General features: G+C 42.5%; 1 protein-coding gene across 1 annotated transcript in view; it reads left to right on the forward strand.

Annotated features, from left to right (window-relative positions):
* The first annotated feature begins 10,921 nt into the window (after positions 1–10,921).
* Positions 10,922–17,007, forward strand: part of LOC112229855 (glutamate receptor ionotropic, NMDA 2D-like) — a 52,627-nt gene continuing 46,541 nt past the window's right edge. Inside the window, exon 1 of the mRNA XM_042310455.1 lies at positions 10,922–11,296. Coding sequence (XP_042166389.1) covers positions 11,241–11,296 — 56 coding nt within the window. The 5' untranslated portion in view covers positions 10,922–11,240. The remainder of the gene's footprint in view (positions 11,297–17,007) is intronic.

The raw sequence follows: 17,007 nt of genomic DNA on the forward strand, positions 1-17,007 counted from the left end.
TTATTTTCAAGTCTCTCCAGAGATGTTCGATCGGGTTCAAGTCCAGGCACCAGCTGGACCACTCAAGGATATTCAGAGACTTGTCGCGAAGCCATTCCTGCATTGTCTTAGCTGTGTGCTTAGAGTTGTTGTCCTGTTGGAAGGTGAACCTTCGCCCCAGTCTGAGGTCCTGTGCACTCTGGAGCAGATCTTTATCAAGGATCTCTTTGTACTTTGCTCCGTTCATTTTTCCCTCGATCCTGACTATCCTCCCAGTCCCTGCCACTGAAATACATCCCCACAGCGTGATGCTGCCACAACCATGCTTCACCGTAGGGATAGTGCCAGGTTTCCTCCAGACGTGACGCTTGGCATTCAGGCCAAAGAGTCCAATCTTGGTTTCATCAGACCAGAGAATCTTGTGTTTCATGGTCTGAGAGTCTTTAGGGGCCTTTTGGCAAATTCCAAGCAGGCTGTCATTTGCCTTTTACTGAGGAGTGGATTCCGTCTGGCCACTCTACCATAAAGGCCTGATTGGTAGAGTGCTGCAGAGATGGTTGTCCTTCTGGAAGGTTCTCCCATCTCCACAGAGGAACTCTGGAGCTCTGTCAGAGTGACCATCGGGTTCTTGGTCACCTCCCTGACCAAGGCCCTTCTCCCCTGATTGCTCAGTATGGCAGGGTTAGCCAGCTCTAAGAAGAGTCTTGATGCTTCCAAACTTCCATTTAAGAATGGAGGAGGCCACTGTGTTCTTGGGCACCTTCAATGCTACACAGAAATGTTTTGGTACCCTTCCCCAGATCTGTGCCTCAACACAATCCTGTCTCGGAGCCCTAAGGGCAATTCCATCAACCTCATGGCTTGGCTTTTGCTCTGACATGCACTGTCAACTGTGGGACATTATATAGACAGGTGTGTGCCTTTCCAAATCATGTCCAATAAAATTAATTTACCACAGGTGGACTCCAATCAAGTTGTAGAAATATCTCAAGGATGATCAATGGAAACAGGATGCACCCTAGCTCAATTTCAAGTCTCAAAGCAAAAGGTTGGAATACTTATGTTAATAAGGTGTTTCTGTTTTTTATTTTTCATACATTTGCAAACATTTCTTAACACCTTCTTTCGTTTTGTCATTATAGGGTATTGTGTTGCTGAGAATTATTATTATTTTGAATACATTTTAGAATAAGGCTGTAACGTAACAAAATGTGGAAAAAGTCAAGGGGTCTGAATATTTTCAGAAGGCACTGTATACAAGACTGTGTGTGTGCGTGCATGGGAATTTGTAAATGTGTGTTTATTTGTATGTAACCTTTGTTTAACTAGGCAAGTCAGTTAAGAACAAATTCTTATTTACAATGGCGGCCTATCCCGGGCCAAACCCTAACCCGGCCGACGCTAGGCCAATTGTGCGCCCGTTGTGATACAGCCTGGAATCAAACCAGGGTCGGTAGTGACGCCTCTAACACTGAGATGCAGTGCCTTAGACCACTGCGCCACTCAGAAGTGTGTGTGTGTGCATGATAATTGATGTTTGATCATGTGTGTGCAAAAGCAAGTGCACCAATGGGATCCTTAGGTTAAATGGCAATATCTGTGTATGTGTGTGGGGGACTTTGTGTTAGTGTGTGTATGTTCATGGTAAATTATGTGTGAGCGTGTTTGTGTGAGTGTGCATGTGTGCGCACACATGCATTTATGTTTGCCCGTATAATGAGGTTGTGTGCACATGGACATTTCTAAGTGTATGAGTGTCTATGCGGTGAGTATACACCAGGAGATAGAGAGGGGAACTGTGTCTGTGTGACTCCATGAGAGCCTATGAGGAGCCTACAGCTCCACTCTCACTAATCAAACACTGAGAGGACAGCCTGCAGGGCGACAAAAACAACAACAACATAGTGCTGCCACCTGCTGTTCGCCAGCTGTAACTGTGGGCTGATACAGTAACCAACTGCACTGATGCCAACAGACTGCCAGAGGCAGACAGGGTACACCCTGTCCCCGGGACATGGAATAAACTGCTCTGCTCACAGAACGGCAACCACCGGCACCGTTCAAATTCTTTAAACGTGCATCCTTTCTTTGTCCTGTCCCTGAGGTAATCTCTGATTAGGAATGGCGTGATAGGTGAAAGCCATGGTGGAGCACTCTGGAGCCCTGACGTTCACTGTGTCCAATCATACACGTTTAAGGAATTAGAATGGGGCCCGTGTGTGTCAGTGGGAAAGAGGAAGAAAGAGGTAAAAATACAAGGTCCATATTTGAGTGAGGCGTAACGCGTTTAAGGCAAGGTATTCAAGGTGTTGGATCTTAGAAGAGTTACTATACATACTCTGTATGCCGGTTCTCACTCCATATGCCCACATAATTAGTTCCTAATTAATCTTAGATACCAACGGCGCCAATTGAATGCAAATCAGTATGATAGCAGCAAGGTTTCATTCCAGGTTCGCTCCAACAGCAAATGGGTTTAACTGAGATATTAGGTAGGAGATAGAAAGGGGAGTCTAAAATTATCTTAGGCCAGAAATTAGATCATCCCTTGATAAGGTCTATTGCAAATGAATAGACTCATGATTTTTCTCAATTTTCACATACCACAAAGATAAACACATTTCTGGGTTGGGGAAATGTTGGTTCTTTTCATTAAATAGTTGAGAGTATACAAAGTGTCAACCTTCTTATTTTTTTCTTCTTCTTATAAGCACTTCTTTAACAAGAACATTGCCACATAAAAAAGCATAAAGTGAAAATACAACAATAATGTGCTAATTTATATGCTTATCCAAGACTATGTTAGCACACTGCATTGTGCTGATAATTGAGTATTATGCAGTAGGCCTTTAAGGCTGCAGGTGCCATATTGAATTAAGCTGAAGCACCATTGTTTGGAGAGAGCCTAACATTGTTTGCTATTAAGAGGGACTTCAGGGGTGTATTCATAAGTCAGACTCCGTTGCAAAACTTTTGGTTGGAACGGGTTACCGTTTATTTTAAGCACCAAACAGAAGCAAATAGAGCAAACGGAACGAAACAGGGAGGGATCTACCTGAATCTGTCCAGTAGAAACTTGTTTTCGTTGCAAAACGTTTTCCGTTTGGAGTAAACAGTTTCCGTTGCAAAAAAAAATGTTGCATCAGACCAAACGTTTTGCAACAGAATCCGGCTAATGAATACAATGTAGGAAAATAGTTGAAAATAAATATTGAGTGGTTCAGAGCCATCACCTTCTGTTGGACCGTTACACGGTCTGTTGGATTTAGTGACGTTAAATTTGGGATTCCTTCGGGACTATTTTTTTCTTATTTTTTTGTGGGGTTTTACCATTGGATTACAAATGTTTATTTGGATTTGAGACTTTCTTTCAAATACTCAATCAGGGGTTCTGGTAAGACTAAGTTTTTCCAGTTACAGTATATGGTGAATTTGCTCACTGGACTGTGTGGCTGTGACTATTCATTAGCTGAATGAATCGTTCTTGATAAATCTTTCTTGTGTTTTTTTATTTTTAAATATTTTTATTTTCCTATACAACACACTATTATTGCACTGATCAATTACACCAATATTTTACTTCTGTAAAATATCATGTTTGTGGTTTATGCAAGTTTGTAACAACATATTAGATCTAATAATTCAACAGAAGCCACATCCGCCAACCACATCCAAAAGTTCCCATTAAATCTTGATAAAACAAGCGGTCTGAATTAAATATAAACAAACAAAAAGGCTAGGTCACCTTTACCAGAGTTAAGACCCTACCAGAGAATGTCCTGAATACAAAGCCCCATCATTACCATGCCGCAAAGTCAACAAACATGCAAAGAAGTTCCCAATAGCAAACAGAAATCATAATTCACCTGAAAAATATAATGGAACACTGATCAGGCATCGAATATCCCAAAATGCCATACATCCATGGAATTCAGCAGACAGTGAACAGATACATCCAGGTACAATGAGGTTCTATATGATCCAACCAGTCTCCCCTGAGCTACATTCTGGGAAACTGGTATTCATCTTAACCTTGATCTATCAATGAATCAAGTTGATGACACACATTCAAGATGAGATACTGATCTTCACATTTAGACCTTGATAACGTCTCACAGTCATCCTATGTGAGTCCTACAGACTAGTGTGAATAAAAAAACAGCAATGTTCAAGGGCACATCAGGACCTGATTTGGGACTAGCTAATCTAACCCAAACTACTAATGTACACCAATCTGAACTACATAGGCCCAACACAGTACATAGTACAGTATATTGACTGTAAGGCATTTCAGGCGACAGTCCAATATCTCTGGTGGCTCATGTAAAAGTCCTCTGACTCATGACAAAGAACTTGACCAGATGTGTGATTAGACTTTTCTTTTCTTTTGATTTGACTTCTCTCTGATTCTCCTCATTTACGGCCACTTAAATGGGCTTGGGGAATAGATTAATATGTACTTTGATTCACAGGTGCGTAGAGGTAGCCTTTCATTGAATCCATTCCGACATTTTGTCCATTATGGTTGACGAGCGGAAACTGCCAGGAGGAAACGACGTCCAACTATATAGTCAACCATGCAAATAAAAGGAAGTTGTCGTGGGCTTGTGGCGCAAAGATTAAACTCACCAAGACTATAAAACTGGAGAGGATTACAGTTTCACGCCGCATTAGGATCCTTCATCCACTGAGTGGGGGGGGTTAAAGGTTATTAGCTGTATTTACAGAGTTTCTGAGTGTCTATCTTTCAATCTGTTTGTCTTTCTGACTGACTGTCTTCTGACCTGTTTACCTCTTTTTGCCGTCCATCTATCCGTCCGTCCGTCCGCCTGGCTGGCTGCCTGTCTGCACTTAAAAAAACTGAATTGATAAGGTAAATGCATATTGAATTCATTTTATTTTAACATAAATTCAAGGGATGAAGACACTGATTAGACTTTTGGGGAAACTTCTATTTCAGGTCGGGAACCGAAGAAATGGCAGCCATCCTTATCAGGGAGATATTGAGATTCTGTGATTGGGAGGTCTGAAAAATGGCATTTCAATGATTGGTTGTGGTAAGAAGTAAATTTCAGATGATTGAAAATAATGTGACTTATTCACGGAGAGGGAATGTATAAAAGTGATCTGCCGAAAGCAGACAGGCTGAGATTCCTAGAGCTTTTGCAGAGTTAAGCTAATCGTTAATATCCATTTTGCTGCCCAAAAACCAATGTTGCTCTAAAGCTGATATATGTACACTAGCGTTCAAAAGTTTGGGGTCACTTAGCAATTTCCTTTTTGAAAGAAAAGCATATTTTTTTGTCCATTAAAGTAACAATAATAATTGGTCACAAAAACAGGCATTCTTAATGTTGTTAATGACTATTGTAGCTGGAAACGGCAGATTTTTTTATGGAATATCTACATAGGCGTACACAGGCCCATTATCAGCAACCTCCTGTGTTCCAGGAGTGATGGTGTTAGCTAATCCAAGTTTATCATTTTAAAAGGCTAATTGATCATTAGAAAACCCCTTTGCAAAACTATGAAATAAAACATATGGAATCATGTAGTAACAAAAATCAAAATATATTTTATAAGTAGTCACCCTTTGCTGTTATGACAGCTTTGCACACTCTTGGCATTCTCTCAACCAGCTTCATGAGGTAGTCACCTGGAATGCATTTCAATTAACAGGTGTGCCTTGTTAAAAGTACATTTGTGGAATTTCTTTCCTTCTTAATGCATTTGAGCCAATCAGTTGTGTTGTGACAAGGTAGGGGTGTTATACAGAAGACGGCCCTATTTGGTAAAAGACCAAGTCCATATTATGGCAAGAACAGCTCAAATAAGCAAAGAGAAACAACAGTCCATCATTACTTTAAGACATAAAGTAAAGTCAATCAAGGAAAATTTAAAGAACTTTGAATGTTTCTTCAGGTGCTGTCGCAAAAACCATCAAGCTCTATGATGAAACTGGCTCTCATGAGGACCACCACAAGAAAGGAACACCTGGGGCCTCCCGGGTGGCGCAGTGGTGAAGGGCGCTGTACTGCAGCGCCAGCTGTGCCACCAGAGACTCTGGGTTCGTGCCCAGGTTCTGTCGTAACTGGCCGCGACCGGGAGGTCCGTGGGGCGACGCACAATTGGCCTAGCGCCGTCCGGGTTAGGGAGGGGTTGGTCGGTAGGGATATCCTTGTCTCATCGCGCACCAGCGACTCCTGTGGCGGGCCGTAGCTACTAAAACAATTGGATACCATGAAATAAGGGAAGAAAATGGGGTAAAAAAAATTAAAAACAGAATTTTTAAAAAGAAAGGAAGACCCAGAGTTACTTCTGCTGCAGAGGATAAGTTCATTAGAGTTAACTGCACCTCAGGTTGCAGCCTAAATAAATGCTTCACAGAGTTCAAGTAACAGACACATCTCAACATCAACTGTTGGCCTAGCTTCGTCCGGGTTAGGGAGGGCTTGGCCAGTAGGGATATCCTTGTTTCATCGCGCACCAGTGACACCTGTGGCGGGCCGGGCTCAGTGTGCGCTAACCAAGGTTACCAGGTGCACAATGTTTCCTCCGACACATTGGTGCGGCTGGCTTCCGGGTTGGATGCACACTGTGTTAAGAAGCAGTGCGGCGTGGTTGGGTTGTGTTTCGGAGGACGCATGACTTTCGACCTTCGTCTCTCCCGAGCCCGTACGGGAGTTGTAGCGATGAGATAAGATAGTAATTACTAATAATTGGATATTACGAAGTTGGGGAGAAAAGGGGGTAATTTTTTTAATTTTTTAAAAACTGTAGCATCTTATGTTTCACCGAGACAGACAATATACAGCTGCCGGTATTTTCCATGCACCGGCAGAACAGAGGGGGTAGGTAGAGTAGAGTACCTTATGATAAGTTGTGCGTCTTTTTGTCAATAACAGCTGGTGCGCAATGTCTAATATTAAGAAGTCTCGAGGTATTGCTCGCCTGAGGTAGAGTACCTTATGATAATCTGTCGACCACACTATCTACCAAGAGAGTTCTGATCTGTATTATTTGTAGCCATTTATTTACCACCACAAAGCGAAGCTGGCACTAAGACCCCTTTCAACCAACTCTATAAGGCCATAAGCAAAGAAGAAAATGCTCACCCAGAAGTGGCGCTCCTAGTGGCCGCGGACATTAATGCAGGCAAACTTAAATCAGTTCTACCAAATCTCAATCGCACTCCACACCACCCTTTCTCACTTGGACAAAAGGAACACCTATGTGAGAATGCTGTTCATCAACTATAGCTTAGCGTTCAACACCATAGTGCCCACGAAGCTTATTATTAAGCTAAGGACTTTGGGACTAAACACCTCCCTCTGCAATTGGATCCTGGACTTTCTGACGGGCCGCTCCCAGGTGGTAAGAATAGGCAACAATACGTCTGCCACGCTGATCCTTAACACTGGGGTCACTCTGTGTACTTAGTCCCCTCCTGTATTCCCTGTTCACCCACGACTGCGTGGCCAAACACAACTCCAACACCATCATTAAGTTTGCTAATGACACAACAGTGGTAGGCCTGATCACCGACAACGATGAGACGGCCTATAGGGAGAAGGTCAGAAACCTAGCAGTGTGGTGCCAGGACAACAACCTCTCCCTCAATGTGAGCAAGACAAAGGAGCTGATCGTGGACTGCAGGAAAAGGCGGGTCGAACAGGCCCCCATTAACATCGACTGGGCTGTAGTGGAGCGGGTAGAGAGTTTCAAGTTCCTTGGTGTCCACATCACCAACAAACTATCATGGTCCAAACATACCAAGACAGTCGTGAAGAGGGCACGACAAAACCTTTTCCCCCTCTGGAGACTAAAAAATGTGTCATGGGCCCCCAGATTCTCAAAAGGTTCAACAGACTGTGGTGTTTTATGAAACACTTACTATTAACATTGCACTTTAGTAATGATTCATTGTAAATGTGCGTCGCTAACGTTGTATAACAAACGTTGCATGGCAAACATTTCAGCACCATGGACAGGGAAAGCAACCAACACTAAACCAGGGACAAAGCCTGTGAAAACCGGGCACCGTTTCAGCACGTTAGACAGTTCCACATACATATATTATTGTTTCACTTTGCATCATCACCCTTGAGTAATAATGCGTCTTAAAATGTGATGCTACATTGCAATTGTTTCAACACCATGGACAGGGAGAAACTGCTAAAGCTTTAAAGTCATTTTAGCTTGGACAGATACGCATAGAGCTCTTAATGAGAGACTATTCCTCACAGCTGTGCTCGGCTGTGGCTGTAGGCTGGAAGGCCTGCTGATAGATATAGTGTCAATCGTATTAATTTTCTTTTGAATACTTTAGCTGCGCTTGTTTGAGCTTGCCTGGTGCAATGGATCCAATGTAATTGTCCAAAAAGTGAAACTCCCACCCATCTAACACACTAGGCAGGAACCCCAAACGCTTGAAGTAAATGAAAGAAAACAACTAACGAGTCATGGGTTGGTAGGGTTTGGGTTGTGCAACGTAAACACACATCTTTGTTTGACTTACTATACTGAAGAGATGTGCACTTACAACAAAGTTCGCTGTGGATGCCATGTAAGCTTGTTATAGGAACATTGAGTGAGTTAACGAGCCAGGGAATGAGTGAGTGAAGGAGGGATCGTGCTCTTTTCTCTTAATTGTGTCATTAGTAACAGACATATTATCAGTGGATGCTTCAATCAAGGCTATATGTGCTAAACGCCTAAGTGTATTGCACGTCTCCATTCTTAAGTCTGCAGAGATACTGACATGCCTTGGATGTCTCTGTCTTGGTGCATCGATTAGATTCTATTCTCACCAAGCCTGGAAGTTTTACGTATCATTCTCCCAATGAACTGGCAATGTCTCCTGCCAAATTTGTTTGGAGGCTTCCTTCACTTGGCCCAAGATATGCAGATATGGATCTACAGGATGTTTGGTGGTGAGAGAGTACTGTGATTGTTTTTCCTCCTGGCGTTTTTGTCTTTTGTATTGCGACATGTTTCGTGGAATTGCAACCTAAATACATTTTTGATTCAATTTTGGGGTGCTTCAAATGTGGATATTTTGATGGCAAGTAGTGTCACAAGACTTAAAGTGATAGTTTTCGGACCTCCAGAATGGGTTAACGCCCCAAGCCATTTGTTCTAGCTATATATCCATATCCAGGTGTATGGGCCTCAATCTCTATTTTTATCATCTCTATTTACCTGGGATTGACGAATCATCTTGACATCAGACCACTTTTGAGATCTGAAAGCATCTGACAAACTTTGATTTTGAACCTTGTTAAATAGCTAATTGTATTGCCACTTCACTTTTCAGTCAAGCTACCATTTTATTTAATCATTTTGCCTCACCTTTCTTTTTCTACGGTGAGAAAAAAAGAAATGTGTCAATTGCGTGTATTTTTTTTATTGAAAAACGAAAGGCAATTAGCTACATTGTATTCCCAGTCAGAACAGAGAAAGGGAGAATTCAGATGTTAAATTCCACCATAGACTAAATTAAAAGTGTGCTGTCATATTTCTTTGAGAATATTGGTTGCTGTAACTCAATTATTAACAAAGAACTAATATGCTGCTTTAATTGTATAATCCCAATAGCGAGGCACAGCCTTCAGAAGTGTGCAGAAATACAGTTATTTCTTCATGGCTGCATTCCAATACAATTTGTCTGTAATTATTCTCTAAAATGAATAGATTGGTTAGCTAAAGAGGATTTGGTTAGCTTTTATCTCCTTTAGGTATTCGTAACACACTCAGAAGCAATGACTGTACAGACATGATAGTGTTTGTAGGGTATTAAAGCCATATTGGTTTTATATCCACTTGGTGTTGTTCCACCTGTGGCAGCTTGTTTCAGATTTCCCTGGATTTGTGTTCCAGTCATGAAAGACTTGCTCCAGCCTCACATCTCTCTACCTCATCACAATATTCCTCCTGTTATCATCTCTGTCTTCTTCAACTTCCTGATGAGAGAGGCCAATGCCCTGTCTTCCTATCACAAAACAACAGGGTAAACAACCACCATGGGTTTCTATTGTTTTCTGTTAATTAGGGCCTATTTTTAACATTTCACAGAACTGGTCGGCAGCGTGGCAGCTCTGTGTTTTACGAATGAAAACAAGAGGTTTCACCGTGAATGTGGATTCACTTCAAACAAAACAGAGACATAGACACAGAGGCTCTCACACGCACGCACACACACACACACACACACACACACACACACACACACACACACACACACACACACACACACACACACACACACACACACACACACACACACACACACACACACACACACACAATGCTTACATCAATATATAAAAGGTGTGTGTATGCATGGTACATAGGCACATCCTCTCTTCTTCTCTGCTACAGTCAAAAATGTGATGTCCAGCATAGAGGACAAAATGGCTGGTGCTGAGCAGAAAAGATGAAAAGGGGTGAATAAGATTTTTTTCTCTGTTATTTCCTATAAAGGCTAATTATAGTACTTACTTTCAGAAGTAGAACAATTGCAAAAGCCTAATATTGTGATATCAAATAATTACCAGATAAATGCAGACAGGATTACAGTAATTAAATAGCACGATTCTTTATATGTGTATCTCTAACATATGCATTATTAAGTTCTTTATCTGTGTGTAATAATTTCAAGTGGCAAAATCGCCTTGCAGTGAAAAAGTTCAGCCCAGAGTTGAATATTATAAACTCACAATAGCAATTATCACGTATTCCCTTAGGACAAACATAACCGCAAAGCGCGAGGCTTGAATTATCTTTAGTGTTTTTTTTAAGGTAGGCTATAAACTGGCTTCTCTTTTGCTTGGAGAGAGAGAGGAGATGAGGGAGCAGGGAGGAGGGATAGAGGTTTACATATGGGTTTAAGGGGAGGGGGAAAAAGAGAGGGGAGGGAGGGAGACAGGCAGAGAGAGTTTTAATAAATATCTTGATTGCATACTGATACACCACTGAGTGTGTATCTACTGCTTCGTAAAAAAATGTTCCACAACGACAAGTTTAGCATTCAACACGTGTCGCGGGAGTGATGAAGAGAGAGGTTGCTAGGTGACGAGGCGTATATACGGAATTTTAACCAAATAACTGGTGAGAGGGGAAAGAGGGAGGAAGAGAGGTAGTCAGCAACATGTAGGTTCGCTGAGTACAGAAAAGCTCGACACTGTGTATCGGTGCAACATTTCAATATATAGGCTACACATCGGGAGATCACCCGCAGGATATGGTCAGAAGAGGAATGGATGTATTGTGGATGGAGAGACGAGGGGAGAAGAGAGTGTCGGGCTCCTGAAAAACAGTGAGTATTTTACTCCTTGCTGTGAGGCTGATATGTTTAGGTTTTCTTTAAGAAGTGTTCCAAGATTTGCCCTTCAAATTCGGCTGAATGTTATACACGGGGACCGGAATAGTGAGGTAGCGTTTCCCGAGGCTATATATGTGTCGACTCGTATGGGTAGCTAGCTTGATGGATAGGCGACAACCGGCCGGTGCGCGAGACTTTGACCCCTCTGTCATTGATGCGCGTGCACACTCTAAGAGCTCTGACTATTTCCAGACTCACATTGCACATGCATAGCCTACTGTACATACACACACCGGCACGGGATTTTATTCACACACACACACACACACACACACACACACACACACACACACACACACACACACACACACACACACACACACACACACACACATTCTGAGTCACCACACATAACTTACATTAGTGATGAAAGAAATGTGGACCTTTCTCACCTCACCAAAATCCGCATGTGTATCTGGGTACATAACCATTCCTCATTAATATGCCATGTCGACCATGCGCATGTGTGCCTTTGTCCTTTCTATTGTTTTCTTGTCCAGGGAGAACACTTTGTAGCCTTTTCCCTGCCACATCTCCTGCTATTTGCCCAAGACAGCTTTCAGATGTTGAATCAATCCTAGAGCTTTCTGTATGTACCCAATACCCATCTGTCAGCTGTTCTCCCCACTATATTCATTGGGAGACAGCTCTTTGAATTGCAATTCTGAGCTGTGCACAAGGTAATTTGCTCTGATCTTGTCAGAATTCTTTAGGCGAACTATCCTACTTGCACTGATGTGTGTATTTCAGTGGAGGTTCCTCAGATGAGGAAGGGGAGGACCATTCTCCTCAATGAATTTCATAAAAATAAAATAGTGAAACATTAAAAAGTTATCCTTTTTAGATAAAACTATACAAAATATATTCACATCACCAAATAATTTATTAAAATGCACTGTTTTGCAATGAAGGTCTACAGTAGCCTCAGCAGCACTCTGTAGGGTACCACCATGGTGTAGCCGAAGGACAGCTAGCTTCTGTCTTCCTCTGGGTACATTGACCTCAAATACAAAACCTAGGAGGCTCATGGGTCTCACCCCCTTACATAGACTTACACAGTAATTATGGCAGCTTCCGGAGGACGTCCTCCAGCCTATCAGAGCTCTTGTAGCATGAACTGACATGTTGTCCACCCAATCAAAGGGTTAGAGAATTAATCTAGTACTGAAAGCATAAGCTACAGCTAGTTAGCACTGCAGTGCATAACATGTGGTGAGTAGTTGACTCAAGGAAAGAGAAAGACAATAGTTAATTTCAAAATGAAGGAGAAGCAAGAGAGAGCGTGAGCTAGCTAGCTATATTTCGTATTACAGTGCATTTGGAAAGTATTCAGACCCCTTCACCTTTTACACATTTTATTATGTTATAGCCTTGTTCTAACATTGATTAAATTGTTTTTTTCCTCCTCATTAATGTTCAAAACTGAAATATCACATTTACATAAGTATTCAGACCCTTTACTCAGTACTTTTTTTGAAGTACCTTTGGCAGCGATTACAGCCTTGAGTCTTCTTGGGTATGACGCTACAAGCTTGGCACACCTGTATTTGGGGAGTTTCTAACAAGCATGGCACACCTGTATTTGGGGAGTTTCTAACAAGCATGGCACACCTGTATTTGGGGAGTTTCTAACAAGCTTGGCACACCTGTATTTGGGGAGTTTCTTCCATTCACCTCTGCAGATCCTCTCAAGCTCTGTCAAGTTGGATGGGGAGCGTCGCTGCACAGCTATTTTCAAGTCTCTCCAGAGGTGTTAGATCGGGTTCAAGTACGGGCTCTGGCTGGGCCACTAAAGGGCATACAGAGACTTGACTGTGTGCTTAGGGTCATTGTCCTGTTGGAAGGTGAACCTTCACCCAAGTCTGAGGGCCTGAGCGCTCTGGTGCAGGTTTTCATCAAGGATCTCTCAGTACTTTGCTCCGTTCATCAGTCGCTCGATCCTGACTAGTCTCCCAGTCCCTGCCACTGAAAAACATTCTCACAGCATGATGCTGCCACCATGCTTCACCGTAGGGATGGTGCCAGATTTCCTCCAGACGTGACACTTGGCATTCAGGCCAAAAGTTCAATCTTGGTTTCATCAGACCAGAGAATCTTGTTTCTCATGGTCTGAGAGTCCTTTAGGTGCCTTTTGGCAAACTCCACGTGGGCTGTCATGTGCCTTTTACTGAGGAGTGGCTTTTGTCTGGCCACTCTACCATAAAGGCCTGATTGGTGGAGTGCTGCAGAGATGGTTGTCCTTCTGGAAGGTTCTCCCATCTCCACAGAGGAACTCTGGAGCTCTGTCAGAGTGACCATCATGTTCTTGGTCACCTCCCAGACCAAGGCTCTTCTCCCCCGATTGCTCAGTTTGGGACGGCCGGCCAGCTCTAGGTCCATGCTTCTTCATTTTAATAGTGATGGAGGCCACTGTGTTCTTGGGGACCTGTAGCAATTTTTTGTTACCCTTCCCCAGATCTGTGCCTCGACATAATCCTGTCTCGGAGCTCTATGGACAATTCCTTCGACCTCATGGCTTGTTTTTTGCTCAGACATGTACTGTCAACTGTGGGACCTTATATAGACACGTGTGTGCCTTTCCAAATCATGTCCAATCAATTGAATTTACCACATCTCAAGGATGATCAATGGAAACAGGATGCACCTGATTTCAATTTCGAGTCTCATTGCAAAGGGTTTGAAAGCTTATGTAAATAAGGTATTTCTGTTATGTATTTTAATACATTTGCAAAAATGTCTAAACACCTGTTTTTGCTTTGTCATTATGAGGTATTGTGTGTAGATTGATGAGTAAAAAATGTATTTAATACATTTTAGAATAAGGCTGTGACGTAACAAAATGTGGTAAAAGTCAATGGGTCTGAATACTTTCCGAATGCACTGTATATATATATATATATATTTTTTTTTTAAACTTTCACTTACTTAGCTAGCAAATGTAGCTAGGTAGTTTATTCTACTGAAACACCCGGTTCAGAGAGGGATACTATGTTAGCTAGCTGGCTATGACTATCCAACACGGGAACTCTTCCAAGTCAAGGTAAGCCTTTGGTTTTTATTCATTTATTGCCACCGGAGCCCACCGGTGTAACTAACTGCTTGCTATAAACTGTACTGCATGATTGTAGCGGGTTAACTAATGCGTTAGTTCTAGTAGCTATGTTGACTATGACCTTAATCTAGTGAAAACGATGTAGACTGTGTGTAGCAGTTATGGTAGGAAAGTTTGGCTTGGAAAGGTTTTTCCCCCCTGATAATAGACAGCTGTTGTATTGTGCATTGAAGTCCACAAGCAAAAGGCTAAAGGTCAGAGGAGGAGAGAACGTAGATGTAAGAAGTAATTATACATACAACGAGCAAAGTGATTATGTGGTTTATGGGTTCGTTCACTCTTGCTATCTACTCTGATTTCAGAGCAATCTAGTCTGAGTGTGCCCGAGTGCAGAATAACTGATGAATTTACCAACGCGCAACACCCGTTGAATATGACCGGTGCCAGTAAATGTCGGCAAAATAACGTAATTTAATTTTTGCCAGCAGTTCAGTTACGGTCACCAACACTCTAGATAACATGAAAACAGCCTAACCAGCTCTGCTAGGGCGAGTAAAATGGACAGAGTGAGGTGTTCTCTAATTTGTGTCTGGAAGTAGCTAGCAAGCTAGCCAACTTTAGCCAGTTAACTCAAGTTCTTCACTGACGTTTTGAGGTCAGGATGCTCGGATCAACCCTAATCGTCGGCCAGAGAGTCCAGTGTGTGCTCTGAACGCTCCGAAAGCTAAACGCTCTGAATTTACTAACGTATAATCTGACAGCTCTCTGAATTTACAAACGCCCACAACGAACTCGTGAGTTCACTCTGGCCGTCCAGAGTGAATTTATGAACACACCCTATAGGCTATGTGGCTATTAATTCTGCCGAATTCGGTTGAAAAAAAAAGAAGTTTCTTAAACGGAAGCAAACAAAATGAAACGGGGATAAACACACCTGAATTTGTCCAATAGAAACTCTCGTTTGTAACTGTTGGAGTAATGATTATAACCTAGATGGAACTAGATGCAGGCAAGAGTGTGCAAGGTGGTGTTGAATGTGTGTCACCGTCGGTCACCTTGATGAACTCTAATGTCTCTCGACCTGTGCCACGTTGTAAAACGTTAATTCGTAGGCTAGGTTGTAGCAACCTCATGATGGGTAAAGGGTCAATTTCGAGTATCATGTACAGGAGGAGCCTAAACCTCTCGATGTTACATTGAGCTGGGTGAATGGAATATGAATGACAGTCATCCAATATGCTGGAATAGAAACAAGGCCATGCTCATGAAAATTAAAATGGTCCTCCCTCATCATAAACGGCACCGACCCCCACTGGTGTATATTGAGTAAATGCTTGATCTGTAGGCTAGTGGCATGTTTAAATAACATTTGCATCCTTAAACGGTCCGTGGGCACACTCTGATTCTTGTGAAAACTCATATTGTATGCCTTTTGTTTCTATCCTAGAGCAAGTTGAAACAGGGGTTTTCATTGATCATTATGCGATAGATAGCCTTGAAGGGACACTTTCCATGTTCGGGGTTTCTCAAGTGCTTGACAGCATGGAATCTTGACTGTAGCTCGAAAAACTCCTTGTTCAGTTGATGACATTGTACCCGACGTGTTTTCTTTTGTTAGTTATTCTGGACTGGACATTGTGTGCATGAAAGCGGGTGGGATTTGCTATTGGACTCTAATGAACCTAGTTTCACGTGTCATCAATTTTCACACACACAATATGCAACAGTCCACACATTCTAATTTCGTTTTCTTTCTCCCAGTGAAACCGATTGTGGAGCTAGGGCTAATCCAAAATGCTCCATTTCATCCATTTCATCCGGGAAGGATGTTGAAACACATCTTACCGTTTTGTCATCAGCTGATATCATGGCCTCTGAATGACTGTTATCCCAGAGGAACCCTTTTATGTAGAGAACCAAATCTGACAATGGCAGACCCAAGTCACTCAGGGGAGGCTTCTTTCAGACAGTTGTTTCAGCTCTGCGTAACTCTCGACTTGTTGGGACTTGTCACAGTAAATCACCAGAGTAATGTGACACTCAGACGTTCAGGTCCACTGAGTAGGAGACAGAGGAGGAAGAGAAGGAGGGCTGCACCTGTAGTGTCACCTGAGGATTCAGCTCTGTGCTTCCAAATTCCAGGCAGGGGTGGGTTGTGTTCATTAGGGCACACGATGGAAAACGTTTCAAGCAACAGAAAACGAGTCCAGGTAGTTCCTTCCTGTTTCAGCCTGTTTTCTACTATTTGGTGCCTAATGAACACAAACCCTACCACAGACAAGGAACAGAAAGCAGGATGTCCTTTCATATCGAGTACACCTTCACAAAAGTGATTATTCATCCCTGAGAATTGCACTCAGTCTGAGGTGTTTCATTGAGTCACTTGTGTATGAATGAATGGTTGTTGTTGGCTGCATGACATTGTTAGCTATGTTAGTGGGGGCCTTGGACTGAAATCACCTGTTCTGCTTAGCGGAGGAAAGGAGGCCATTTTAGCATCACCTTCTTTAGCGACAAGCCAAGTGGCCCTGGCTTTCCTCCATGGTGATGGTGGTCAAGGTGATGGTGGTGAAATTGTTGGTTGGCTTGGCTA

This window comes from Oncorhynchus tshawytscha, linkage group LG31 (genome assembly GCF_018296145.1).
Source record: "Oncorhynchus tshawytscha isolate Ot180627B linkage group LG31, Otsh_v2.0, whole genome shotgun sequence".
Classification (NCBI taxonomy): Eukaryota; Metazoa; Chordata; class Actinopteri; order Salmoniformes; family Salmonidae; genus Oncorhynchus; species Oncorhynchus tshawytscha.